The sequence below is a fragment of the Trichomycterus rosablanca genome, chromosome 4 (genome assembly GCF_030014385.1).
Source record: "Trichomycterus rosablanca isolate fTriRos1 chromosome 4, fTriRos1.hap1, whole genome shotgun sequence".
NCBI classification, from domain to species: Eukaryota; Metazoa; Chordata; class Actinopteri; order Siluriformes; family Trichomycteridae; genus Trichomycterus; species Trichomycterus rosablanca.
In genome coordinates, this window is record NC_085991.1 from 6,981,140 (window position 1) to 7,007,977 (window position 26,838).

The following is a 26,838-nucleotide window of genomic DNA, read 5'->3' on the forward strand; positions in this document are numbered from 1 at the left end:
AATCCCAAAAACAAAACAATGAAACGAAACTGAACAAATAGATAGAATTATATATATTTGCATTTATAATATATTTACTCTTTAAAAATATAACTTCAGTCTAGCGACTAACATCTGTACAAACTACAAAAATAAAACTTTGATATAAATAATTCATATGGCATGACATACATTTCAAATAGAACTACAGGACCCCCCCCCCCCCAACACACACCTTCCCTTTCCCACAAACACACACCATACCCCCCCTCACCCCATACAACCCCCCAGCCTGTAGATTGCTTGCTTGACTTTGTGTTGTGTTGTGACGGATTGTATCTTTTAGATTCAGTAGCTACATATTGTTCACAAAGCTGCCACTTAAATCTGACGTGTCCCTGGGTTCAGCCTGGCAGTGTTGTGACCAGAATTTAAAAAGAAAAACGTTATAGAAAGTTATAGATATGGAAAAAACAAATACTGGCTGGAATAAGGTCTGTGACTTTTCCTAGACTGGCCTTAATAGAGAAAAATATATTTAAAAAATCCCTTTCTGAGTGACATTTGGGTTGTTTCAGAAATATCTCCTACAGCTTTATTATTTTCGGTTGCTTCCCGTATTTAGGCATCACTGCAGCGGATCTGGTCCTGTTTCGGCAATCAGTCCCTGACATTTTCCCTGACTGACCAAACACAGATGAGATTTAAACCCGAGCAACCCCAGAGCTTCATTATATTTAAAAAAAACCCTTTCAAGTATTCAAGTGTTGAGACTAAAAGTATGACAATACCATGACAGAAATGTGAAGCGTATTTGATCCCATAGTACTGCAATGTAATTCTAATCATGTGAATATAAAGACAGTGTGAATTTCAGTGTAATTTATGTGGAAGGATCGTTGAGGTATCCTCCAACGTAAAGACACTTTGCGAATTGTATTGTTAAAAAAAAGAAGGCACAGTGGTCACTCCAAAAAATTGGTTTTGTATGTTACAGTGCAATCTAGGCGCGATGCAGTGTTAGCTTAGCTGGATACCTGGATTGGACTCCCCGAAAATAAAACCCCAAAAATAAATACTTGCAAGTGAAGGAACTGTAATATAGGCTGCACGTGAGAACTTGTATGGTATAGCTTAAGCTAAGAAGTGAGAGGATTGGGGAAGGGGGGGTACTGCACATTTTCAAGGCAAATCATCTCATATCTGACATGTAGCAGCAAATAAAAGAACACTGACCTTTCGCTTTCAATAACCTAATAAAACAATAACCTTAGTTCACTTCTCTGAATTTACATATATCGCTTTCTTAATCTGTACAAAGTACTCGTATTTACAGAGAACACACAGTCATACAGTACTCTTTTAAATAATCTTCCCCTCTTTTTAGTATTAAAATATAATATATAGATAGATTTATTTATACATGTATAAATTTGATAGAATTTTGTTTTAAAATAAATCCTCTGTTCTCTGAGGTCTATGTACAGTTCAAGAAAATAAGAGACGTCCCGAAACGGCCAGAGAAGGAGGTTCCAGGCGATTAGAACAGGGGGGGTGTGTGCTGTCTAGCAGTCTTTGGCTGCTTGGATCCATGTGCAACCTGGAACGAACACAGAGAGAAAAGAAAACGCAATTAGAACCGCAATTAGAAGCAGTGAATCTTATATAAAATATATGGCCAAAACTATTTGGACACCGGACTATGCTTGTATTAAAATAGAGTGACCGATATGTGTTTTTTCCCAGATTTATATGGCTGGGTACAGCTTTTATTCATGCCATTAGACCTTGCTGGAACAGGAAAGGGCCTTCCCTATACCTAACCAATTAGTCTTTCGCTGCTGGGGACCCCAATCGCTTAACACTTGCTCCCTCTGACGCATACGCATTCCATTTCGGGGGATTTGCGCATAAGGCCAGTCTCACATATGTAGAGTCACACATATGTAGTAGCGCCCAGTTGACCGGTAACAGAGCTGATATTGCTGGACGTCATGTTTTAAACACAACTTGTATTAAAATAGAGTGACCGCTATGTGTGGGGTTTTTTTTTTTGGTTATAACGACAATCAAAATAGCTTTGTATGGCGGGACACTGATTGATGTTCCGGTTCATTCCGGCAAGCTTTTCTTCATGCCATTAAAGACCTTGCTGGAACAGGAAAGGGCCTTCCCTATACGTAACCAATTAGTCTTTCACTGCTGGGGATGGTATATTTACCTATCACACACTCCCTGTCCACTTCGGAGGATTTGCATTTGAGGCCAGTCTTACGTATGTAGAGTCACACACCGATCTCAACATTACTCCACTTCTGTACAGGCGCCTCAGGCTACAAACCAAGGACCCTAAGCAGAGTTGAAGACCCCGTCCCCCTTTTTAGTCTGTTTTTTCCCACCCCGCAGACGAGGGGCCAATTTTGTCTGCTGCGGCACTGCCAATCGTGCCTGCTAGGAACTGATGTTCCAGTTAATTCCAGAAAGCTTTTCTTCACGTCTATATAGACCTGGCCTTCCCTATACTGTTGTTGCGAAGTATAAGCATGTAATTTATACATGCTTTATATTATTGATTACCTTGCGAACACCTGTCAGCAATTAATGTGTCTCAAACGCATAGATTCAATAGTTAGACGGGGTGTCCGAATACTTTTGTACGCATCCGACCATATGTAAAAAAGTTCATCATGCCATAAAATAACAAGCAAAGGTCAAATGTCTCACCTTGACCCTGTTTCGCACGATGCTGGTCCGTATCTAGTTACTCCAGATCTGGAATATGCACCGAGTGTCTCTGAGTAGCTCTCCCGTAAATCTGAGAAGTCCTTTTTGAGTCCTTATGAGAGTCCGACACGCTCTCCTCAAACTCCTCGTGCGCCGTACCCTGGTAGGACCCCGGCAGGTTGGGGTGCACCGACACGGTCACCGATGCTGTGGCCGTCACCATGGTGACGGTGTTTCCAGGCTGCTGCGAGGTACCGCCGCTGGGCGGTAGAGCTTTAGTCCTGTTTTGCTGTGACCCCCTGCTTTGGTGCAGCCTGGGGTCACAGTGAGTAGTCCTTGCGGGACAGTACGCGCTGTCGTCGGGTAAAAGGTTCCTTCTGGATTCCGGGCGCTCCCGCTTGCCGTCCCAGCGCGTGATCTGGGAGCTGATGGAGTTCACGGCGTTCTGCGCCGACTCGCTGAGGTCTTTCGGGCTCGTCGCGGCCGACGTTTCGCTGAACGGTTTGACCACCTGGAAAGCACAAGACATCAATTTAGTCGCATGTGAGGCCAGTCTTACGCATGGAGAGTCACACTCCTCCACTTCTTTACAGGCGCTTTAGGCTACTACAGTGTCGAAGACCCCACCCCTTTTTTAGTCCTGTATTTTCTCACCCAGCAGACTAGTGGCCAATTTTTTGTCTGCTCCAGGCACTGCCAATTGAGCCTGCTAGAGGGTGCCCACCCTAGCTAATGGTGGTTTTTTTAATGGTGGATTTCATGCGAGTCTTACCGTGAGCTTAGGGAAGGTAGGGTTCTTGCTGGCTTCCAGCAGGATGTGCGAGTTCGGAGGCTGGCTTTGCTCGGTTAGGTATTCACATTGCTTGTAGTCCTCGTCGCCGAATCCGGACGTCGTGGTCGTCTCGGAGTAGTACTCAGAGTCGGAGGGTTCGCTGAAAGCCTGCCGCGGTCCTCTAGGGATGTGCCCGGCGTAGTACTCGTGGCTGTTCATGGACTGCGATATGGGCTCGGGTGACGAGCTGGACCTGGTGGAAGGCGCTACCTCCGCAGGAGGGCCCATTATAGACAGCAGGACGGGCAGCAACACCAAGCCGTTTAGAATCCCCAGCAACGTCAAGATGGCCAGAACCGCAAAGAAGTACCTGTGGGGGAGAAGAACGAATGCATGTTTTACTCAACGATTCTGTGATTTCCTCTCTCCATTTCCTCTCGCTGTGTCTCTTCTCTTGGCAAGCTGCCCGAGCTGGAGAGAAATTCCTACGGCCCATTTTTGGCGTGAGCACCCTCTGGCTCCCTCTGGGAGCTCTCATCTATCACTACTGCACTGCCACTTCCTGAATATATGTGTTTACATTAGTGAGCGGATTCTAGACGTCATGAAACACTCGCCGTCCTCCGGCTCCCTCTCTCTCTCTCTTGGACTCTCTCTCTTTTTTCTTTCCTGCCCCAGACCCCCGAGCTGCTGCTGTTGCTGCTAATGTAATTTTCCCCTCAACAACTTAATATCCCATCTGATTGAGATCTCATTTCATCCTGGCCTGGGCACGCCACCATGGTGTTTATTCTGGACAAGCCAACCACCCAGCAATCGCTTGATCTCGATTCCTCCAAACGGAGTGTGCTCCAGAACTAATCTCAACAAACCAGTCCAAGCCTCTTCTTTACAAGGTCGGACAGTAAAATATACACATGACTAATGAGGCAAAAAAGAGAGGGATATAGTCAGGATGTAGTGTGTAACTCTGACGTTACAAAGAGTCTAGTGATGCAAACACCATGGGCGAGGGTTTACTGACAAAAAGCAACATGCTTGGGTGGCGCAGTGGTCTAAAACTGACCACTAACACAATTATCTGGGTTCCAGGGAGGGGAGGTCGAATGGGGTCTGGCCCAAGTGCCTGCACGAGTGGTGGTGGAGTTGCCACATAGAGCTTAGTGTTGCAGGTGGCACAGCAGTCTAAAACTGACCACTAACACAATTATCCGGGTTTGAGGGAGGGAAGGTAGAACGGGGTCTCTTCCCGCTGACTGTGTGATAAGCGATCTACAGGACTGGTCCAAGTGCCTGCACGAGTGGTGGGGGAGTTGTCACATAGAGCTTAGCGTGACAGGTGGCGCAGCAGTCTAAAACTAACCACTAACACAATTATCCGGGTTTGAAGGAGGGAAGGTTGAACGGGGTCTCTTCCCGCTGATGGTGCGATATGCGATCTACGGGACTGGTCCAAGTGCCTGCACGAGTGGTGGGGGAGTTGCCACATAGAGCTTAGTGTTGCAGGTGGCGCAGCGGTCTTAAACTGACCACTAACACAGCTATCCAGGTTTAAGGGAGGGAAGGTCGAATGGGTTTTCTTCCCGCTGGCGGTGCAATATGGGATCTACTGGACTGGTCCAAGTGCCTGCACGAGTGGTGGGGGAGTTGTCACATAGAGCTTAGCGTGGCAGGTGGCATATGCGATCAACAGGACTGGTCCAGATATCTGGGGGGGGGGGGGGGGAGTTGTCACATAGAGCTCAGCATGGCTCTTCTAACTGGGAACTAAGACTGCCAGGTGACACAAGTCGAGGGGGAGTGTGCTGATCTGGCTTTCTTGGATCAGATGGGAGTTGTGCAAGCATCGGCGGATTCACAATCCGGAATCGGAAATGACTAGATTGGGAGCATACACCAAAAGGATGGTACAAGACTGAATGATAGATCCATACAGTATATTTAAACCATCCCTGGTAGCTTTTAACACCTTATTTTATTTGTTCCCTGGCTAAAAGACAGCAGTTCCACAACTGGGTGGCGTGCTAGCGAAAGAGGCAGCCGTAATGGGCTCCAGAGCCACGAGGCTTTTCTGCCTCTCTGGCCTTCAGCTTACGGCACCGAAGGAGGCCTCGCCCCTCACCACAAGAAAGAAAGCACACCAGAAAATTAGAGAGCGCTCTACTTAAACGCTCCCTCACACACCGAGACAATGCAGCTCCCCCAGCTGCGGTTCAAATATCTGGAGGTAAGAAAAACAGAAACTGGTGGGGAACAAAGCAGGATGTGGATTTTAGGAGTTTGGTGTTTGGTGTTTGATGTTTTCTCTTTAATGTCACACACGCACCCAACGCGCCCGACACGTTTCGCCTGGCGCTTACGACTTGTGGAGTTATGTTCTGGGAGCGTTCAAGCATTAAAGTGGAAACTACTGGTGATCGACTTGTCTCCTCCAATGAGGCGGTTTGTTTGTTGACTATATGAGGAGTCAAGCCAACGATCGTAACAGCCTTCGAATCCAAATTATACGCTGCATTTTTCTTGTTTTTTCTCCCAAGTTAGCGTAGCCGATTAGTCTCTTGCGTCCGAGGAGGGTCTATTTGCCCATACTTCGGTGGATTCGCATATGAGGCCAGTCTCACGCATGGAGAGTCACACTTCTGTACAAGTGCCTCGGGCTACTAGCCACCCCTATTTTAGTCCGGTCTTTTCCCACCCAGCAAACTAGTGGCCAATTTTTTGTCTACTCAAGGCACTACACATTGCGCCCTGTTAGGAGACGCCCAGCCAACTCAAAGTGTTCAGAATATACGCTGCATTTAATCAAACAAAGCCATTTTCAGGTTGGCGCCGCTTACCCTGCCTGCCTACCTCACGTTTTCCTCATTAGGAAAGCCGGAGCCTATCGTGAAAGCAGGGACCTTACAGCATCTTTACTAACGTCTGTAACCCTTCAGATAAACAGGTGGTCAAACAAAGAGACGAATGCGGGGAAAATATCCAGGCCAATGAAAACGTTGGCTGTTAGCACTTTGGAAAAAGCCAAGCGTCTCTGGATGCACTTGAGTCCACCTTCTGTTAGTCAGGAGGACTCTCGAGTCTCTATTGTATACATAAAAAAGACTGAAAAATGCTTGTTTATTTTACCCAGTCGACATCCTGAACGCAGAGTGTGATTTATTTCAGGGGTAAAAAAAACACAGAGGAAGAAGAAGAAGGGAAAAAAAAAACGAGAGAGAAACCATCCATAGGCCCCACTTGGGTTAGACCTCCAGAGTAGACCTAGTGTTAGGAATTCTGTTGTTTATATAAACTGTAATCTTTTCCATTCCGAGTCAGGGGTTTGGAAAGGGGGCGGCTCCTTCTGAGAGGGGCCGCCGAGCTCGCTCTGGTGTTTGTTCCGCGCCCCGCCGCCAGGAGATGTTTACGGGACCGTATTTATGCTGTTCCTCGGTTCCTCGCTTGTGCGCTCTTTGCTTGGCTCCTATCTCTCTTTTTCGATCTAAACAGGACCTCCCAGTGTGAATGCCCCGCTGCTGGCACACTGCAAGGACCAAATGGTTTGCTCAGACCCCTCCACCCCCACCCCCCTTCTCTTCCTCCCTCTCTTTTTCTGCTCTACCACCATCCTAAAAGCAACCCCCCCCTCTGCCAAACAACCAGACTTCGCTGTTCTTCCTCTATTCCACCTCCTCTTTATACGGCTTTGTGTAAAGCTCAATCTTTGGAGTAAGGAGAAAAAAAAGTCCTTTCACCATCTGACTTCATTCAAACTCTTGGAGAATGTCTGAATGGTTGCGGTGCCAAGAAGCCACCCTGAGGGTATGTAGATGTATTTTTTTCCGACATACATCTCTGTTCTGCTCTCTTCGCTTGGTGGGTCTGTTCGAGGCAGCTCTCGAGGCTGCGGTCAGGATCCAGCGTGGACCAGATTTACCCGAAATGCACCGCGAGACGTGAAAAAAAGCAGGCTAAAACGCAGAGCCTTGAACATTTCGGACTAGTGGTCAAGACATGTCTGACCAGTTGAACCCATTCCAATGGGGTGCGACCAGCCTTCTTGTGTGGCGCCCTTCTAGGAACAGACGCTTTTAACCAGATGAGTGGACATTTGTCATGCTCATCAGGAAAAAAATACAGAATGTGTGTTTCACCACCCGGCGGGTATTTACATGTTTACGAGCAGCTGTTACGCACCCTTGACGTTTTTTTTTCCCTCCATTTGTTGTTGGGTTAAAGGAAGCGAGCCGGAGTGACAGGGCCAGGTGAGAAGCGAGACGTAAAAGGCACGCATTCCCACCTGCACTCCTGCCCCCTGCTGATTTCACCCTGAACGCCACCCTAACAACTGTTTACATGCTTTACTGCGTCCCGACCTCCCCTGACTTTACAGCCGGCCCCAAAAAAAACACAACTTTCGGACTCAGGTGTGGTCTGGGTGTTTGGTGTGGAGTGGACTGTCGCACACGGCTCACCTCATGATGAAGTCGAACTCGGAGCCGGCCAGCATGAGCACCCCGAGAAGAGTGGAGATGGCACCGTCCATGACGGGAGCGAACATGTGCTCCAGGGCTACGGCCGAGCGCGTGTTCCTGTCCCCGATGGCGGTCAGGAAACCCTGCGTAGACGAAGGACGTGAGACGTCAGATCGTCTGAGTACTTAATGAAACAGGATACAATGAAGAAGAGGGCTTGCTTTGCTAGCACTTACCAGCGCGACGTGCACGGTGAACTCCACTCCGATGCCGACCGAGGCGATTAGGATGACCACCGGAATGGCACTCAGCTTGATACCGATGAGTCCCATGATGCCGAACAGTTCTACGGTCATCATAGCCAAGATGAAAACCTGTGGCGGAAAAGATTTAGCATTTAGCATGCTACTGATCTTCAAACGGTAGCACAAACAGACGCATCAAAATATCACAATCAGTTTTTGGTGTTTTCATTTGAATGAATTATTCAATCATGAATCAATGAGTCATTTTCACCAAGGTGCCTAATTCTTGGTATTTTCCAGGAGGATACTGATTCAAATGAATGAGTGAATAATGAATCACGAATCAATAAGTCATTTCCACTAAGGTGCCTAATATTTGGTATTTTCCAGGAAGAAACTGATTCAAATGAATGAGTGAATCATGAATCAATGAGTCATTTACACTAAGGTGCCTAATTTTTGGTATTTTCCAGAAAGAGACTGATTCAGATGAATGAGTGAATCATGAATCAGTGAGTCATTTCCATTAAAGTGCCTAATTTTTGGTATTTTCCAGGAAGAGACTGATTTAAATGAATGAGTGAATCACAAATAAATGATTCATTTCCACTAAGGTGCCTCATTTTGGGTATTTTCCAAGAGGATACTGATTCAAATGAATGAGTGAATCATGAATCATTGTGTCATTTTCACTAAAGTGCTTAATTTTTGGTATTTACCAGGAAAGGACTGATTCAAATGAATGAGTGAATCATGAATCAATAAGTCATTTCCACTAAGGTGCCTGATTTTTGGTATTTTCCAGGAGGATACTGATTCAAATGAATGAGTGAATCATGAATCAGTGAGTCATTTCCATTAAGGTGCCTAGTTTTGGTATATTCCAGGAGGATACTGATTCAAATGAATGAGGGAATCATGAATCAGTGAGTCATTTCCACTAAGCTGCCTGATTTTTGGTATTTTCCAGGAGAATACTGATTCAAATGAACGAGTGAATCATGACTCAATGAGTCATTTCCACTAAGGTGCCTGAAGGTAAGACTGATTCAATAAAATGAAAGAATAATGAATCAATGAATCATTTTACTAAAGTGCCTACACAGTCTAAAACAGACCCATGGTCCTCTTGATTTCTGTCCTTCATGTGTTGGGTAGAGGGCCCCACCACCCTGGATGGAATGTTTCCCAGCCATTAAACTTACAGACCCCCCCTCTTCCCCTTCCCCAAAAAACAGTCGAACTCAAACTGCGCCCCAAGCCGGGACTGATGGATGGGTTTAGCAGGCCAAGGTCACGAATGGGCAGATCTGCCCTGTCCTTAAATATCTGGACAAAGGCAGTTTGAGGTAAAAGGCTTCAGGAGAGCTTTTGCCACTCCTTTGCATTTCTCTTTTTTTTCCTCGAAACCCTTACAGCTTCTATTAGAATTACAAAAGAGCCGGGGGAGCGTGTGTGTGTGTGTGTGTGTGTGTGTGCTTGCTTGCTCTGAACAACTTGCCAGGGCTCTACCCGGAAAACACTTCTGTGCGGCAGTGTTACAAGAGAAGAAACAGTGGACAGGGACTGTCATAGAAAAGGTAATTATTGGACTGGGAATGTAGCATGTTAGCATTTAATTTAAAATTCGCATGAAAACACACCAGCCCTGCAACCTCAGCTTTGTTTCGATTGGCTGCTTGGAAAAACATTTAAATGAAAAGCTACTGAAAAACTTACAATGACGCCCGCCGTCCAGGGGTTGAGCATGAGAATGGCGCACACCAGGAAGGTGCAGGCCAGCACTATGCTGACAGCCAGCAGGAACCAGTGGCGCAGGCCAATGTACTGCTCCCAGAAGAGAAACGGGTATCCGTTGGGGTAGTTCGGGACGCCTTTGCGGATGAACTCTTCGCAGATGGAGCGCACGCTCTCGATGGCCTCGATGAAGTCCGAGGCCTGTCGGAGACCGTTCAGGTAGAAGGGAAACTGCGCGAACTCCAGAGGCTCGGCGGCGGGAACTGGAAGACGTGCACAGAGAGGACGTTAAAGCACCATTCATAGCGTTCTTTAAACGTAGCTAAAGCAAAAAGCACTTAATAAGACACTCACTGCGCAGATTCTCCCCGGTGGTGTCGTACTTGTCATGGATCCACTCGTGAGGATGGGGGTAAAAGTTGGCCTGCGATGCAGCGTAGCCCAGCGGATCGTTACTGACCCACACGGTCAGGTAGATATAGAAGACCTCGGGGGGAATCAGACCGTCCTTGTCTACCAGGCGCCGGGACGTCAGCTGTGACAGAAACAGGTACGAATAAGCATTCGCCAGGACGAACGTCGGTCAAGTCAGACGAATTTCAGAATGATCGAGTCACATTACACAGACCTGGCTGTAATTGAAGGGCTCTTTTTTCGAGCCGGTCTGGATGAGGAGCTTGTAGGCTAGTGCGCCGTCCTCGCTGCCGTTGCGGTAGCTCTCGTGGGTGATCCTGCCTGCTTCCCAATCGGCATCGAAGGCAGCCTGGAGTCCTGTTAGAGAAAGCGTCATGTTAGGCATCACAAACCCTTGTACTATTGGAAGGCTTCCAATCCTAAAATTGAGGGCACTCTGTTGAAGTGTAAGGGGCTGAATAAACCAAGTGGAGAGCTTCTCATGTTTCTCAAATAAGCAAGTCAGGAAACAGCTGAGAAACTCTTAACTAACTCTTTCCATAACTATAATTCTTTAATTTTAGCACAGGATGCTTTTAACTCTTTCCAGATTTTTTTCACCAAATCTAGGCCCTTCAAGCCATGTGAAGAGGCTGTAAGCAGGCAAAGATAACCCCTGACCCTCCTTTATATTCCTCCCAGGCAAACCGGGACGTGAACTTTCTCTGAACTGCCCTCAACTTGGGCGCCACGTTTAAGAACCGAACCAAAAAAAAACATCTGCAACTCCATCCATGCTTACCTTTGAGCCAGTCCTGGAAGTAGTGGAGCCACATGCGGGGCAGTTTCTGATCTTCGTCCCTCACGACGTACTTGACGGAGTTGAAGGCGTTATGGAGCTGCAGGAGCTCTCGCTGAGCCAGAGCGTAATCGAAGCCGTCCTTGGTGACCAGGTACATGTTGTAGAAAGAGAAGTACTTGAACTGAGCCGAGATGAAGTTATATTCCTTCGTGTCTCGGGGAATGATGTCGGTCAGGTAGAGGCCGTCGTGGACCATGGTGGTGCCGTACAGGCTAAGTCCGAGGAGGGCTACGAACCCCACCACGACGGCCGTCTTGGTTTCGGGCTTCAGCAGAAACGGGGCGTACTTCTCCCGCGCGAAGCGAGACAGGTTCCACTGCAGGAAGGGTAGAGGGACGCACTCGCGGCCTAGCCGAGGCTCCTCGGCGTGCAGGAGGTCCCGGGTGGAGCTGGATGGCATGAAGACCTGGGAGCCGTAAGCGTCAGGGGTGGGTCTGGGCTCGGTCGGGGACAGCACCACTGAGGGAGGGCTGGTGGAGATTTGGGAGGTTGGGGGCAGAATGGTGACGATGTGTTGACCGGCGGAGTCGCACTGGGTGAAGGCCTGGACTGTGGTGGTGATGTGGGTGCTGGTGGTGATTGTGGAGCCGGCGAAAGTTGGCGTGGGGGGAGCGTGAGGGTGGGCGTGGTTGTCGTTGGCATCCGAGTACTCCTGACTCTGGATCTGAATGACTCGAGAGGAGCAGGGGCTGTGGGAATAATTACACGCAGGTTTAATATTTGAACTTGATGTTACGCTAGCCCACTACTGCAGAGATCCGGGTTCGAATCTCAGTGCTGCTGCCTGCAAGCCAAGGCATGGCGATGGATTGACGTCCTATTCAGGGTGTTCCTGCCCTGCCCCCAGCATTTCCCATGATAAATGTTTTATAAAAACGATATTAAATAAACCAGTATAATGAATTATCTTGCTTACCTGTAAAAGCAACAGAGGATGTCCAGTTTTTTGTCCTCACGCCTGTGCAAATCCAGACTCAGAATGGCAGGGAAGATAAGCAGGACCATCGCAAAATTAAACACCACCACAACGGCGGCCTGAATACAGAAAACGAAAGAGCGAGAAAGGTTAGGACAAAGGCCCACGATGCTTAAACCTGACAAAAAACCGACCGCCTTCGAGCTCCCTTGCTGTTTTAGTGCCTAAAATTGAATCCCAGAATGTTAAACACGCATCCTAAATCAAACCAGCTTTTTTTCTTTGCTCCCAGCTTCCCAAAAACAGGCCGACAAACCAGTGAAAGGAGACTCGCAAAACTACGACCAAAAAAAAAAAAAACTGCCTGCCTGCCTGGGGCGGACATTATACTCCGTATCACGAGAGAACAGGACCACCCAGCGCTCGCCTGGGGAGATCAGAGAAACGTGGCTTGACAGCTTGGTAATATACTATTCACTCATCCTATTACTTTCTCTATCTCTCTCGCTCGGTCTGTGAGAAAACGAGAGACGAGAGCCCTGGCTGCAATCTTAGATGGGACGAGGGGGGGCGGCCATAAAAAAAAAAAACAGGGAAGAGAAAAGAGCCAGGATAGCATGGTTTCCCTTTATTGGTTTTTAGACAACCACTGTTCCTGCCAGCTTAATACATTGGTCATACCTGCAATGAGAAAGCTCGAAGAGCTGGAATGGGAACCAGCGCTGCCATGAAGAAGGCGATCATGTTGTTGATAGACGTGAGAGCCACGCTAGTCCCAGTTCTTCGCAGACAGTCCCCGGTTCTTTCCTGCGCACACAGTTGGGAGGAACGGCACACACTTAGCACAGATTCACAGAGTAAACCGACATGTATTGGAACATAAAACAGCCTCGTACTTTGAACGGGATGTTGGAACCAGCCTCGGTGAAAGAATGAGCCAGAAGGAACATGTCGTCCACTCCTATTCCCAGCGCCAGGAACGGCAGCACCTGTCCAAGTATGCACAGATCTTGTTTAGGAGCGGTTCGAGCAATTTATGCCACGCTAAGCTATGATGTCTGTGTGTGTCTGTACCTGTGTAGTTGCAGCGTTGAAGGACAACCCCAGCAGAGAGCACAATCCCAAACCCGCAGCTACGGAGAGGGCCACCAGAAGCACTCCGGCTAGCCCTACCGCGCCCTGGCTCTTTGTGCAGTCCCAGCGGAGCATGGTCACGCATGCGTACGCCAGCTGTTTCGAATTGACAAGTTGAGGGAAATGAGTTAGCCATACATACATGCTTTTTAGCTGTACGTTTATAGGTGGGACTGTTGGAAGTGCCGGTATTTACCATGAGCAGGTAGCCTCCTGCCACCCGGATGACGCTGATGTCAGAGAAGGACTTCATGATGTCGTTTAAGGTAGTGGTCGAGAAGGCATGGACGTTAGAAGAGGAGTTCTGAGGGATGCTGGCATGGACCACCTAGGAACAGAACAAACAAGCAGATTAACCACACGGACATAAACAGGATGGGTAACCTGGTACCATCTAGAAACCCGTATGTTATTATGGAAGTTCTCAGCAGTCCACGTGAGGTCTTGTTTTTTTTCCTTAATAACCCACAAACAAGAGCGCAGGCCTCCAGGAAGCTTGATAAGCATGGGATAATGAGAACAGATGCCAGGGTCAAGGGTCAGAAGGATCAGATGAGATCGTATAACCCTTTAGGCTACTCCATCAGTGCCATGAATGGCCGACGACTTTAGGGGGAACCGAATACCCCGCCACTTTGTTTTTACAGTGCCCTGCCCCCTAACCCTAGTCTCCACTTTCCTCTCTCGAATCTCGGGTTCTCGTTTTCTTCCTTGACTCAGCACGCTGGGTGTCACTTATCAGGAAAACAGCTTGTTCCTATAACCGCTAGTCTGACAGTGGCCTCCTAGGAGGATTTCTTTCACTGGGTAGCTGAAGATTGATGGACTCCAAGCAAACACAGCCATCCCTGGATCGGTCCATCACTTTTCCAGAACGACCCCCCATCTAACGGAAGCCCACGGAGCATCCCCATGGTCCTAGTCTCTAGAAACGTACCACTGTGCAAAAAGGGGCGAGTTACCTCGACGAATTTTCTCTGCCAAGACTCCAGGATGGCAGTAGCCTTGTCCTCATTCCAGTTGATGTCATGGATCTCGTAGTCATCCTTAAAGTGTTCATAAAGCTGCTTGGGACTCATGAGGAGAAACATGGTCTGCAAAGCTTCAGCACTACAGATGAGGAGACAGACATGGGTGAGTTTTGGGAAGGTACCTTAGACATCGATCACAAGCTAGATAGAAGGTTCGAATTCCTCTCTTACCTCTGTAAGGAACCCTGGGAGTTCTTCAAGCGTTCCCCCAGAATCAGCTCCTCCTGCCAGTGCATGAACTTCTTGGAGAAACCATGGCAACCACCCTGAAGTTCTTGCGCAATGTCTGGACTCTAAACAAGAAAAAGAGTCAATAAATATAATTAAATGATCTAAAATGTACAAACTGAAGACACTCCAGGATCCAGAATCCAAGAAACGTTGTGTACCTGTCGCAGATCCTTGTTGGGAGCGCTGAGAGGGCAGTCTGGGTCGTTGGGATCCAGGCAGGGTCGGTTCATGTAAGCGTGGCCTACTTGAGCCTTGTCCAGCATCTCCTTGAAACCTTCCAGAGAAGTGAACTGACTCAGCTCTTCCATTAGCTTCAGAGGATCCAGATTCATCCACTGGATATCAGGCATCCCTCTGGAAATAAAAAGACACAGGGGTACGTGATCAACCCAGCCTGGCATCTCTATACATTCCAGGTTGTTCTCAGGACCAGCAACACTAGATCGTTCCTGTTTTGAACTGGGCCACAGCCATTGCGTAAAGTAGCATTTTTTATCCTGTTACACGGCTGTGGCGTAAAGCACCAGCGGGCTATGGACTTAACCCCTGCACGTACAGTCATAACAATTACCTCTGGCTCCCAAACATCTTGATAAGGCTCAGGAGCAGGCACCGGTGGCGCAAGCTCCCTATTCGTCCATTCTGCAGCTCTTGGGACGATGCTTGCCGGGGGCCTCTGGCTAAAGACTCTAATCCACAGGGTCTCGCGGAGCCCCATCGAATCTACATGTGAAATGCTTGCAGAGCGCCACGCTGTATTGAGATGTCGGGTGCATATATTTCAAGGGTGTCAATAGAAATGTGATTCTTCAGTAATGTTCTGCAAATGCAGGGACATGTTTATACCATGTTAATACCAGAATGGCCCTCACTTAAACGACAAACCGAGGTTGATTCATGCGCAAAGAGCGGGGGTCCTTCAGAGTGGCCGGTGCCAGCGAAGAAAGGGGTACAGAGGTTCGGATCCGGACCCGATCCCAGCCCAATAATTCATGAAGAGCGGGTTTGAATAAAGCTGCGCCTCTGCTATTCCCACATACCAAGCGCCTTTGCTCCTGCCCGCAAAGAGAGCCTCCTTTATCTCCTATTTTTTGCTTGAGTGAACTAGCCTAGGTCCTTTTGTTTTTCCATAGATTGCTGTTCTTTGTTCTGTCAAGATTTTTTCCCCTCTCTCTCTCTCTCGCTCTTCCTTTAAAAAAAACCCTTGAATTTACTGAACTGAAAGCTGGGACCTGCAGCTTCGCCCCTCTGTCGCAGGATGGGTGAAAGACCGAGAAGAGATTTAGGAAAATTAAGGCATTACGTTTAAATAAATTAGGTATATGAGTCCTGCAAAAGTCTTGTATGCATATGTTAAATTAAGCTTTAAGAATTGATTTCAAAAGCAACACTCAAAAAAACCCAGAAGACAAGAGAACTAAAAGGTTAAATTATTAAATCAGCACAAATTATTATCCACAATTTCCAGATGTGAACGTAATTAAAGCGCCGATCGAACTGTGCTGATAACTTTGTGCGCGCTCGCTTCTCATTCTGCGCCCAAGCCTTGAATAATGGCCGTTTTATTTGTTGGACAACTCGCAGCTCAGAACCGGAGCGATTACCATGAGAATGAGCAGCGTTACCCAGTGCTGACAAAGCTGGGGTCCCCTCCAGGGCCCCCGCACTGATGGACACTCAGTCGTAAACCCGGAGAATGCTTACCATTGTTTGACCGAAAAGCCTGGCCACCCACCCCCTCCTCCCACCCACCCAGAAACAGCCATCTCCTCCCTGCCTCCCTCCCTGTGTCCCCTAGCCATGAAAGCTTCCTCTGGCTGACTTGGGTAGAAATAAAAAGGGGGGGGCCCCGTCGCTGCTCTGACGACAGGCGGACCCAGGTGACGACGGAAGCAAGCGCCGGCTTATCAACGGGACCTAAACGGGGCCTTTTTGCTCCGAGGTTAATGTTGTAGTTTGTATGTACGGGCGGTGTCTGGACAAAGGACGGGTTCGGATGAAAGAGTGTACGTTACATCCAGGGTGGTCAAACAGGTTTGGAGCCCAATCTGGCCAGCAAAGGTTGACCTGAGCCTCTTTTATAGGTAGTTTAATGCTTACGGTAAATAGGCAGAGCCTCCTTGTAGTTTGGAGCCGTCCCAGAAGCAGTCCAGAGGGGTCACGATCATGCAAGGGAAAAGCTTGTCAATCATCTAAAGACAACAAAAGCAGACATTGGATTAACTTTCATCATTCAACAGTACCAGATCTATATCACAAAGTTTTTAAAATAATAATAATAAGACGCCAACATACCCTCTCGATCATGACGTTTTCTATAATAGGGACTCCGGATTTGAAGCAGAGTTTGTTAAGGTCCCAAGATCTGTGAGAATAATGCAAAAAATGCATGGTCAGATATCAAATTACGTCCATACTAAAACAGGATCCAAGGTTTGCGACTTGAGAAATTATTCCCGTAATCTTTTTGGACGTTGCACTCACTTTCCATAAAGAGACACCTGGACTTTGCTGGCAGACAGAGCTGCCTCCAGGTGAAGTAGCAAAGCTTCCTGGGTTAGAATATTGGTTCCTTCCTGTTTGGGTGTCTGTATGAGCATCTGTGAGGTAAACACCGCCTCTTCTCCTTGCTTTTCCTTCGTGTAACGCAATTCCCTGCTCACTCGGCTGCCGGCTAAAAAACACAGAGAGACAGGAAGACCAAAGCAAAGGTGAGAACAATGCAGTTGTTGAGGAATACATTGACAACTAAAGTGGCCTTGATGCCATGTAGCTGGATCGAGATTCTCCGAGGCGTTAATAGAGTAAGGCTCAGTTCTAATTGCGTAACGTATTTCAAATCCAGCTTACCACAGAAACAGATGTGGGGTCAGATGAGAGGATTTGGTTGACAAGTGGAGTCCAAGCTGTGTAAACTACATGACATTGTTTGTGCTCTCGCACCAGGCTTACAGTCCCCACCTTTTCATGAGGTTGAGATCTATCAAAAATGTGCCTGTATGTCCCAGAAACTGAATACAAGGCGGTATGGTGGAGCAACCATAATCTCAGAGGCCAACCCAACAAGAGTCTGATACTTAAACCTGGTCTATTGTATTTTAGCTTTGGAGAACCGGTGTGTTTGAGTGAAGAGAACAAAAGCTGGTGTTTGGATCTAACAAGAGGAACAGAAAGTAGTACTCGATAGACAGAAACACTGTTCATGTGGTACGCAGAGCTGCCCTGAAAGGCATCAAAGCGAGCGAAAGGAGATCTAAAAGTCTGGCCCCCTAATTAACGAAAGCAGTGGTGAAAAGAGTGCACGGGGTAGCCAGGGCCTGTGCCAAGCCCTCATGAAATGCGCCGGCCCGGATCAGAGCCCGCCTGTCTGGCCCTGTGCGTCTTGGTACACGACGATGAGCTCGCGGTGATCACCTGCCAAACTTTGGACATCTCCAAACCTCGGTTGACCATCAGAGGTGGATAGATGTTACATCAAGTGGTCGACAAGTTCCTTTCCTGCTACAGATCCATCTACCAAAAAAAGCTTTATTTTTATTTGCTTAGTGCTTCACGTCTCCGATGTTGTGTTCATATTTAATACATTCAGACATCTGCAGAAATCAAGCTGCAGTCCTTGGGCCTGTAATTACAGGGGCTCCTGAAGTAAATTATAGCTATTTGTGTCTGGTTCCTCCCATCTGGACCACCCAGATAGAAGGCTGAGCGAGTGCTGTTGCTCAGCCAGTCTCCAGATGGAAGTTCTGCTCTCTCTCTCTTTCTTTCTTTCCACCCAATGCTGCCGTGCACTTAAAGATACAGGAGCCCAAATACTTTCACAGCCAGGAATACGGCCGTGGGGAACAGGAGGAAATGGTCAATGAAGCTGGGATATGTATTCAGTTCAGGGAACTTTTGGAGTCCAGAGCTAATTTTATGGACACACATAATAAAAAAACTACATGTAATTAAACATTAAGCTGGTAACAGCAGATAACAGCAGATTTTAGAGCATGTCATGAACCGATCCATTAGCAGCCCCCGCCGACCATTTTTCTTCCTCTTGGGCTGTGCCCAGTGCCTCCTTTGTCTCCCATCATTTTTCAAAGCCCTTGGGGTGACATCACCATCTCTGGCTAATTATCCACCCGGAGGGTCTGACCAGTGTCCCCCAACAAAAAAAACCCCAAGAAAACAAAGCAAAACTAAAAAAAACCTAACAAAGACTTCAGCCACTTGTCTCTTTACCACTTTTACATTAGCCTCCTTCGGACAAGCTGATACTTCACCCTGATCTTCAGGGAAGACAGGAATAATGTGGGGGTCTTTAATCCCAGCGGGCAGTCTGAAAAGTGACATGTAATTACACGGAAAAAAGCTTTCTGATTTCCTGGGTCAGCCCTCTGCTGGACCCTGTCAGGAGCAATCTTGCCTGTGCCCGTTTCAGCCTATATGACCACACACCGCTAATAGGCATAAACAAAGCATGGAGGTTCTTGCTAAAGGCTCAGCGAGACCATAGTTAGAAGTGTTGTTTTATAAATGTGAAATAAAGTTGTTGCGACTGCTACTCGACGTAAAAAAAGAATCATCGTAGGCGAGTGTATGAGTAACAGTCGCGAGTGTTGCTCCAGTGTGGCGCTGCTGGCACCGAGTCCTCGCCCCATTATACCAGGCCACCTTCAAAGTGTTGTGGACCAGATTAGAGGGATTAAGAGGCCTCTGAAAAGACCCATGCTGATTTGGAGGAAGTCCCACGAGGAAGGGTGCTGAAAGAGACATTTTTACCTGATTCTGCCACCCAAGTGAAAAAAAAACTGGAATGCCAACACACAACAGGGTGTCGGTAAGCCTGCACACGCATACGTCTTCCACCCAAACGCCAAGCGCGAGGCTTTGTTTCTTTGTGAAACCTGTTCTTGTGACAAAAGGGGGGCGTTTTTTGGCCGGAGCGCAATCATTCTTTGAGAATTAAACTCCCAAACGCAGGATTCATGAATGGGACACCATTTAAAGGAAGGTTTGTGCCAGTCTCCAGCTCCTGGCTCCCTGAGAGCTAAGGCAAGACTTTGAGCATTATGAGATGTTTCATGACAAACTAAAGGAAGAAACGCACTTTTCCCAGGCAACTGAAAGAAAAGTGTGAACAGAGGGAGGGATGGATTTGTTTGGTGTGTGTAATTGCTAAGTAAGTGTCCAAATAATATTTGAGAAAAAAAAAGAAAAAAAATCGACAGATTAAAAATCTAAGCTGGTGTTGCCATCTATTCAAACCCGATGCCTCTGTCGGCATAAATTTTCACTGGTGCTGGCATTTAAGCCCTGTCCATTTCCATATGTATAGCCGAGCCTGTACTAATTATGCTAATCGTCCCTAGTGTTGGCCACGCTGGAAAATGCCCACATTAGGCACTCCAGTGGCTGCTAATGCAGCTTAATGTGTAGTTGAAACATACATTCATCCCGCGGTGAAAAGCAAAATTTTTCCACGTTGCTGGTCTCATTCAGACTGGAAATGAATTTACCGCGTCCCAGAACCATTTTTTATTCGTCCCAAGTTCTGAGAAAATCTTTTGCCTACAGTTGTGGGAAAGAAGGGACGCTAAGGATGTTTTAGCTTTGGTTGCACGGCTCTGCTGGATTTACGGGGGTCTGAACACGGAATCTGTAGACGTCCCAAACATCTAGCTTAAGAAATCGTCCTGTATTTAGACTGTACAGATGAAAATATTGGGACACCCTTTCTAACTTAAGAATCAGTGTGTTTCAGGAACGATTGCTAACAGGTGTAATAAAACAATTATACCGTAGAAAAGAAAATGATATGCTTCCAACAGTGCAGGAACAGTTTAGGGAAGTCTGTTTCCTGTCCCTTTATACGCTTGGTGTAACGCCCTGACCTCAGCCCAACTGAACAGCTTTGGAGTGAACTGGAACATCAACTGAGGTTTTCTTGACCAATTTTGAAAAACCCAGCCATGCCCAGCAAATGTTTTTGTAATCAAAAGGGCACAAATTCCCACAGACTTCATTCAAAGTCTGGTTGAAAGGATCACAGGAGGTAATGCCATTTTTTAAAATGGGATATACAACAGGCTCATAGTTGGGTGTCCAAATACTTTTGGCCATATAGTGTATTTTCTGATGGATCCAACTATCGTTTATTCTGTAAATCAGAGCCAAAACATAATGGCAGGCACAATTCAACCAATCAGCACAAAGAGCCATTTTACTCGCCTGCCAATCACGTTCGCCAGCATGAATCAAGCTGTGATCAGTTGCTAATATTAAAAACCGTACGCTTTAGCTAAAGACAATTAGCAATTTAAACACCAGACCCGAGTGGTGATTCGCTGATTAAAGCAAAGCCAAACTAGAGAGAAGAACGACCTCTTCCATCGAGCGTTCAGGTCATAGCCTGTTCTTTTGGAGGATGAGTTTATGCCGGGTGGGGATTGGGGTGAAGGGAAGGGAGAGGGGGGTGGTTGAAATAAACATTTTCAACTGATCCAGGTTGACTCCGGCCTTGTTTGTTCTTTCGACTGGTGAGGTCCGAGCCTCGGCAGTGAGAGTTTATTTACGTAGCTGGGCTGCTGTGGCTAGCCGTTCACCTCCGATAATGCTTTTTTTTTCCCCTCTTCGACCAGCCACTGGATGAGTGTATATTTTCAAACGAATTCTTGCATTGACCTTGAATGTTTTGTTTAATTCTTGTTTAGATAACTACTCCAGAACGCAGAACATCCCGCACGCTGTTTTTGCTTTTTTTGCTTTTTTTTTGCGAGTACTCCGGGTGACACCTACTGTTCAGCGTGTGGCGAAGGTCAGTCCTGACCATGTGTGAATGTTTGTTCTCCTACCGCCATCAATGCTGCATAGTGGCTTTATAAACCTCGGCCAGGCCTGCTCCCCCCCGTTTTTTTCCGTAATGTTTGCACAGCTTGCCTGTGTTGCCAATGTCTGTCAAGCACACCGAAACTGTGTCAGGACAGATGAGATGAATTAAGCTAGGAGTGAGCATGAGTACATAAACATTTCTTTCTGTTTATAGGTTTTGCGCTCGCTATAGCGCAATGGATTTCTTCGTACTCGCTCGGTATTGACGATGTCCCGATGCAACACTCTCACGTTACTGTAGAACAAAGCATTTAGGTCTTGGTCTTGAGCCATTGTGATGGGACGGCGTGTCAATAACGAATTGCTGTTTATCTTCCCTTCCGTGAAAGAATCTGTTCTTTCTTGGGTTTTCGACATTCTCTCGTGACTCGCTACGTGATTAAAACATCACGGCGGCCACCTCGGAGCGCAAACCAGGACGAAGGTTCAGTTACAAATCGTGCTACGTTTTTTTCTTTAACCGTCACGGTGTGCCCTAGGTGCTTGTGCCGACGTATAGTACGTTTAGAGATAGCACAGATAAAACACTTCTCCCTGCCCCCCAACCTTCACCCCTCGGTCTACTTTATTACACTCCTTTTCTTCTCCCTGACAAAAGGGACCAGCTAATCGTTCCCCAAGCTTCCAGCACTTACCTCACTTTTTACCACAATCAGGCTACTTTAAATAGTTTCAAATTATATTCAATTCTATTTTACAGGAATCTATGCGCCGTACTCATCCTTTAAAAAAAAAAAGCATTGTTTTAAATCAATAAAGTAAAAAAAACTCAGCGAAATAAAGAGCATAAGCGCATGTAGCGTGCAATGGCTAGCCCTGCTAAAGCCAACACTTACTCCAAGTTCTGTATTCTTGTATTTATGACTTTTTCTGCACAGAACAGGACAGCCAGACGTACAAGGGCTAAAGATTCATTCCGAAAAGTGCTAGACATAACACGGGACCGTCTGGTCTCCTGAAACGCCTCGCATTTTGCGGCCGCTCTTCTCACGTCATCTGAGGAAGGGCAGAAAGAACCGGGTGGTCCAGGAAAGCGTGATCGTAGGTGGCCGGAGTGACATTTGGGTTGGGGGCAGAGGTTGGGGGGCGAGGGTGAGGGTGCGCCCGAGGCAGCCTGAGGCTGTTTGAACCGGCAGATGATCTCAAATGCCGAACGCACGATGTTAGCCGTGCTTTGTTTACGTTCTTATACGCTGACTGGAGCCTTATTAATATTCGGTTTTGAACGCCAGGTTGACATTCGGGTACTTTGGTACAATGCGTAAATGCATTTGGCTTCGTTTGATGACTTTTGTGTTTGTGTGTGTGTGTGTGAACTAATCCATTCTTGTTACCAAACCATTAAGCACCCATTCAGAGGCTAGCAGCTTTGTCAATGAGCTATTGGGAGAAACAACACAAGCAGAAACTTTAGTACCGTGGGCCCTGCCTATTAAAGGTACAGCGCCCTGTTTTTAGCATGTGACTTTTCGTTTACTTCATTTGCTTAGCATTAAGACACAACTTTCTGACACAAACTCTTGCTGTAATATGCTGCATATATTATCCACTAAGCGGCTAATCAGAATTAATCTAATATACAATCATTTTAATAAGATATACCATTTAAACACAAATATTTTAGCAGTTTTAAGCAGCAGATTTGACTAAACCAACGTTGATGTCAGAATAAACCGCTAATAATTCAAATCAATTAAATACAGTAGGTCCACAAAGTTCAAATGACTCCTTGCTAAAGCAGGTACTAACAAGTAACTAAAACTAGATTTATGATATAGCTACGCCGACTCCCGTTGTCAGTGCATGAGTATGGGTGTGGAACAGGTGGGTAAACTTCAGCTGTATTCACTTCGTCCCCCTTCGCTGGAGGAAAAGGGGTGCCTTTATTGTTGAATGGAATCCAAGAATAGTTAAGGACCACACAGAGAGCTGAAGGGGGGGGAGGGGTCAGTGCCTCCAAGATGGCTAACGATTCACACAGCCCATCTGTGCAGGGGATCAGCGGCACGGCAAAAAAAAAAAGCCTAGGGGGCTTAGAAGGAATTTGGCGGTGTGAAAACCAAATAAAGATGCCCGAAAAACGCAGAGATAAGTGAGGCGTGCAGAAAGGACGTCAAGAAAGAAAAAAAAAAACACACGGCACAAAGGCAAACAATACTGCCTGTTGGGGAAGGGAACAAGAGAAGGCTTGCATGCGCCTGAAAAAAAAAAAAGAGCACTACTTGTGCGTGACAGGAGATATGAAATTCCTGAGCCCCATGCCTGTGTTCAAAGACCGAGCTACTGCACACCGGAGACCCGTAAAGACACAGGTTTAAAAAAAAAACCACAATAATAAAACAAGATGACGCTAAAATCTAGTAAAATTTTTTTGTAAGGATTAATCCCTGACAGCTTGTTTGGGGGCGTAATAAAAGAAGGAAGCCTGTCCGAAAATAGTCAGCGCAGTAGAAGGAATGGTGTGTAAGGTCAAATGGTGCCGTCTCTCATTCTGTCTCTCTCTCTCTCTCTCTAGACCCCCCACAACTCGACACCACAGCGCAACACTCGCAGATTCATTTGGCCCGTACATACAATCCTTCCCCAGCCTTTCCCAACACCAGCAAATTAGGAAATCCTAAAAGCACGGACTTACCTTCCACCCATAGCTGCTCGATGTCTGTCTCGATGGCGGCTACTCGCAGGCCGACCGAGAAAGCTCCGAACACCAGCAGTCCGATAAATAGCACTTTCCCGCAGTGTCGCTGGATGTGACAACCCAGAGTAAAAAGGAGAGCCTGGAACCTCGCCCGGAGCCACAGAGGAGCTTTCTGCCCCACAGCTTTGCCCTGTGACACAAAAAGACGGGGACATATAGTCACTCGGTCGGGTTTGGGGAAGGGTAAATAGAAGTTGCAAGTTGTTTTTTATAATGGTAAGACAAATGCTGTAATTCGGTGCTTTTTAAACAAATAATAACAGCGAAATGTAAAGAAAATAGATTTGTCATGATGAATTAATTATAAAATATGTATAAAACACTGCACCTACTGAGAAACTGTCAGAAAACAAGTGGTTTACAATATTTATTTAAATCTTATACACCTACATTAAGTTCTTATTATGCTCAGATTTGTATTGCTAAGGGTCACTTACTAGGGTTTTTATGAATGACATCACAATTCAGGTTTATTTTTTAATTATTTAAGTTTTTCAAATGCTAATAATGCATAATTATTCATAACTGGAAGCCAAAGCCTTCCTTCTGACCATCTCACAAGACCAGAGCTTCACTCTCCACTACCCAGTAATCAGTGTCTGTCTCACTGTTAGGCTTCGAGGAACCGGAAATGTTGATTCAGAACCATCCAGTTTCATGTGCCAAGCGATTCAAACGTCACAGCTTGATCTGGACCACACACACGCACGGCGGCGGTTACACCAGAGCGGCCTGCTTTAGGTAATTCATTAGTGATTCGTGAAAACATCGGAATAAAACCTCAAACGCTGAGGATGATTTGAAGGATTCTGAACTTTGTAAACACTGAAGCTTTACTTAGATTCTGCTGGATGAAGTATGACTCATTTATGTCTGTTTCTAGTCAAATAACAATTAAATAACTTTAATGAATAGTTTACATTTTATATGCCAACACAGCAACCCTTACTTTTTCCTTAAAAGTTTAAGATGTACACCTGGTTAAGATTTCATATTCTCCTCCTGACGTCAATAAAAATAATTAGAGAGGTTCTATCTCCCAAAATGAGGTTGATTCCAGACTAGAATTTAGGCTTTAATCTGGTATTAAACAAGGTTTGAATCAAAATTGAACCGACCTACCTAACATCCTAACATCTCCTGCTTTTGGGGTTTGACATCTATCTATTATATACATTTGGCATTGCCATACATGTCTTGGTTGGCTTGCAAACCCATGGTTGAACAATTACATTTACATTTTCAGCATTTAGCAGACGCCTTTATCCAAAGCGCCTTACAGTACAGTTACAGCTCTATGGCCCAACAGCAGCAACCTGGCAGTGGTGAGGCTTGAACCAGCGACCTTTTGGTTACTAGTCCAGTACTCTAACCACTAGGCTACGGCTTACAATTATCTAGTATAGACAACATTAACAACATTTAAGATCCTTTGAAAAAGGATGACTTCTACTACTACTGTTAATAATAATAATATTCGACTACTACTATTGTTATTCTATCATTATTACAAGAACAATTACTACTACTATTACTTATATTATCTTAGTATTTACATTTACAGCATTTAGCAGACGCTTTTATCCAAAGCGACTTACAGTTGTGACAGTATACAATCTAAGCAATTGAGGGTTAAGCGCCTTGCTCAAGGGCTCAACAGTAGGGCTTAAACCGGCAACTTTCTGATTACTAGCCCAGTACCTTAATCACTAGGCTACAGCTGCCCTATTTAGTAAGTATTATCACTGCAACAAATGACCATTCCTACTAGTTCTTCTACCACAAATACTAAACTGCTTCTATTACATGTACCAGCTTACTTACTTACTTATTTGTATTAGTTTCTCTTCTTTTGCAGTTTCTATCTATCTATCTATCTATCTATCTATCTATCTATCTATCTATCTATCTATCTATCTATCTAATCTAATCTAATCTAATCTAATCTAAAAAGGCACCCAAAAAAGCCATTTATAAGAACCATCAATGATTGGGTCTTTAACCAGATGTTGGTGCAACTAACATTGTACTATTACAAAGAACAATGCACAGAATGTAAGATCTCTGTGCCATTAAAATTAGCTAATAAGCCAGCCTGATGTTTGACTTTACCAACTTTATATTTTAGGTTTGGTTTCATTCATGGTTGACACATTTGGAACAAGGGCTTTCTTCAAAACAGGACAAGTTTTAATCTTGCCTGATGCATGCTGTACAAAAAGCAAGTGTACTTCCACAAGTAAGAGAAAGTCCTGCTTGTATATCAGCAGTTCAACTCATTATGAAATTTAAAAGAATCTAAATCAACTAAATGAAACAGGAGATGATAACACGAGTCCTCGCGCTAAAAGAACTGAGCCGCGTGCGTTCGTTCCATTGCAACAACACTTCACCTTAGAAATCTGTTTGAGCGCAAAAGCGGCGTGGCAGTAGCTGGGTCTGCGGAGGAGGTCCGGGTAAACGGAGCGGGTGTAGCTCGGGGGTAAAGCTCCAAAGCCAGCGGCCCCCGGCACTCTGGGAGCCTCGGCCATAGTCCAAACGAGAGGGAAACAAAGTCAAAGTGAAGCGCCTCGCGTTCACCCGAAATAATCCGACACCAAGAGCGAGCGCATCCGCCGCGCACGAGTCCCGAAAGTCGCGTGTACTAGTGTTCCGCTGAGCCCAGATCTTCCAGCACCATGCCAACATTATGCGCTCCAGTTATCCGCTTAAATCCTTCGGGCTTCATTCGGTCCTGACGCGCTGCAGCCGTTCTCCTTCTCTGCCTCTCGCTTTAAATCAGTACG

The 26,838-nt window shown here is 46.3% G+C and overlaps 1 protein-coding gene across 1 annotated transcript; it reads right to left on the bottom strand.

Annotated features, from left to right (window-relative positions):
* Positions 1-880: 880 nt before the first annotated feature.
* ptch2 (patched 2) lies at positions 881-26,583 on the bottom strand. Its single transcript, XM_062993006.1, has 22 exons — positions 26,446-26,583; positions 23,990-24,182; positions 16,963-17,152; positions 16,774-16,843; positions 16,579-16,670; positions 14,637-14,832; positions 14,419-14,540; positions 14,179-14,326; positions 13,413-13,544; positions 13,157-13,312; positions 12,979-13,071; positions 12,764-12,889; positions 12,083-12,201; positions 11,107-11,855; positions 10,540-10,682; positions 10,266-10,446; positions 9,894-10,174; positions 8,166-8,303; positions 7,930-8,072; positions 3,476-3,845; positions 2,704-3,214; positions 881-1,579 (listed from the first exon to the last, which is right to left on the bottom strand). The coding sequence occupies exons 1-21, from the start codon at positions 26,581-26,583 to the stop codon at positions 2,741-2,743; spliced, it is 4,254 nt and encodes a 1,417-aa protein (XP_062849076.1). The 3' UTR covers positions 881-1,579; positions 2,704-2,740.
* Positions 26,584-26,838: the final 255 nt, after the last annotated feature.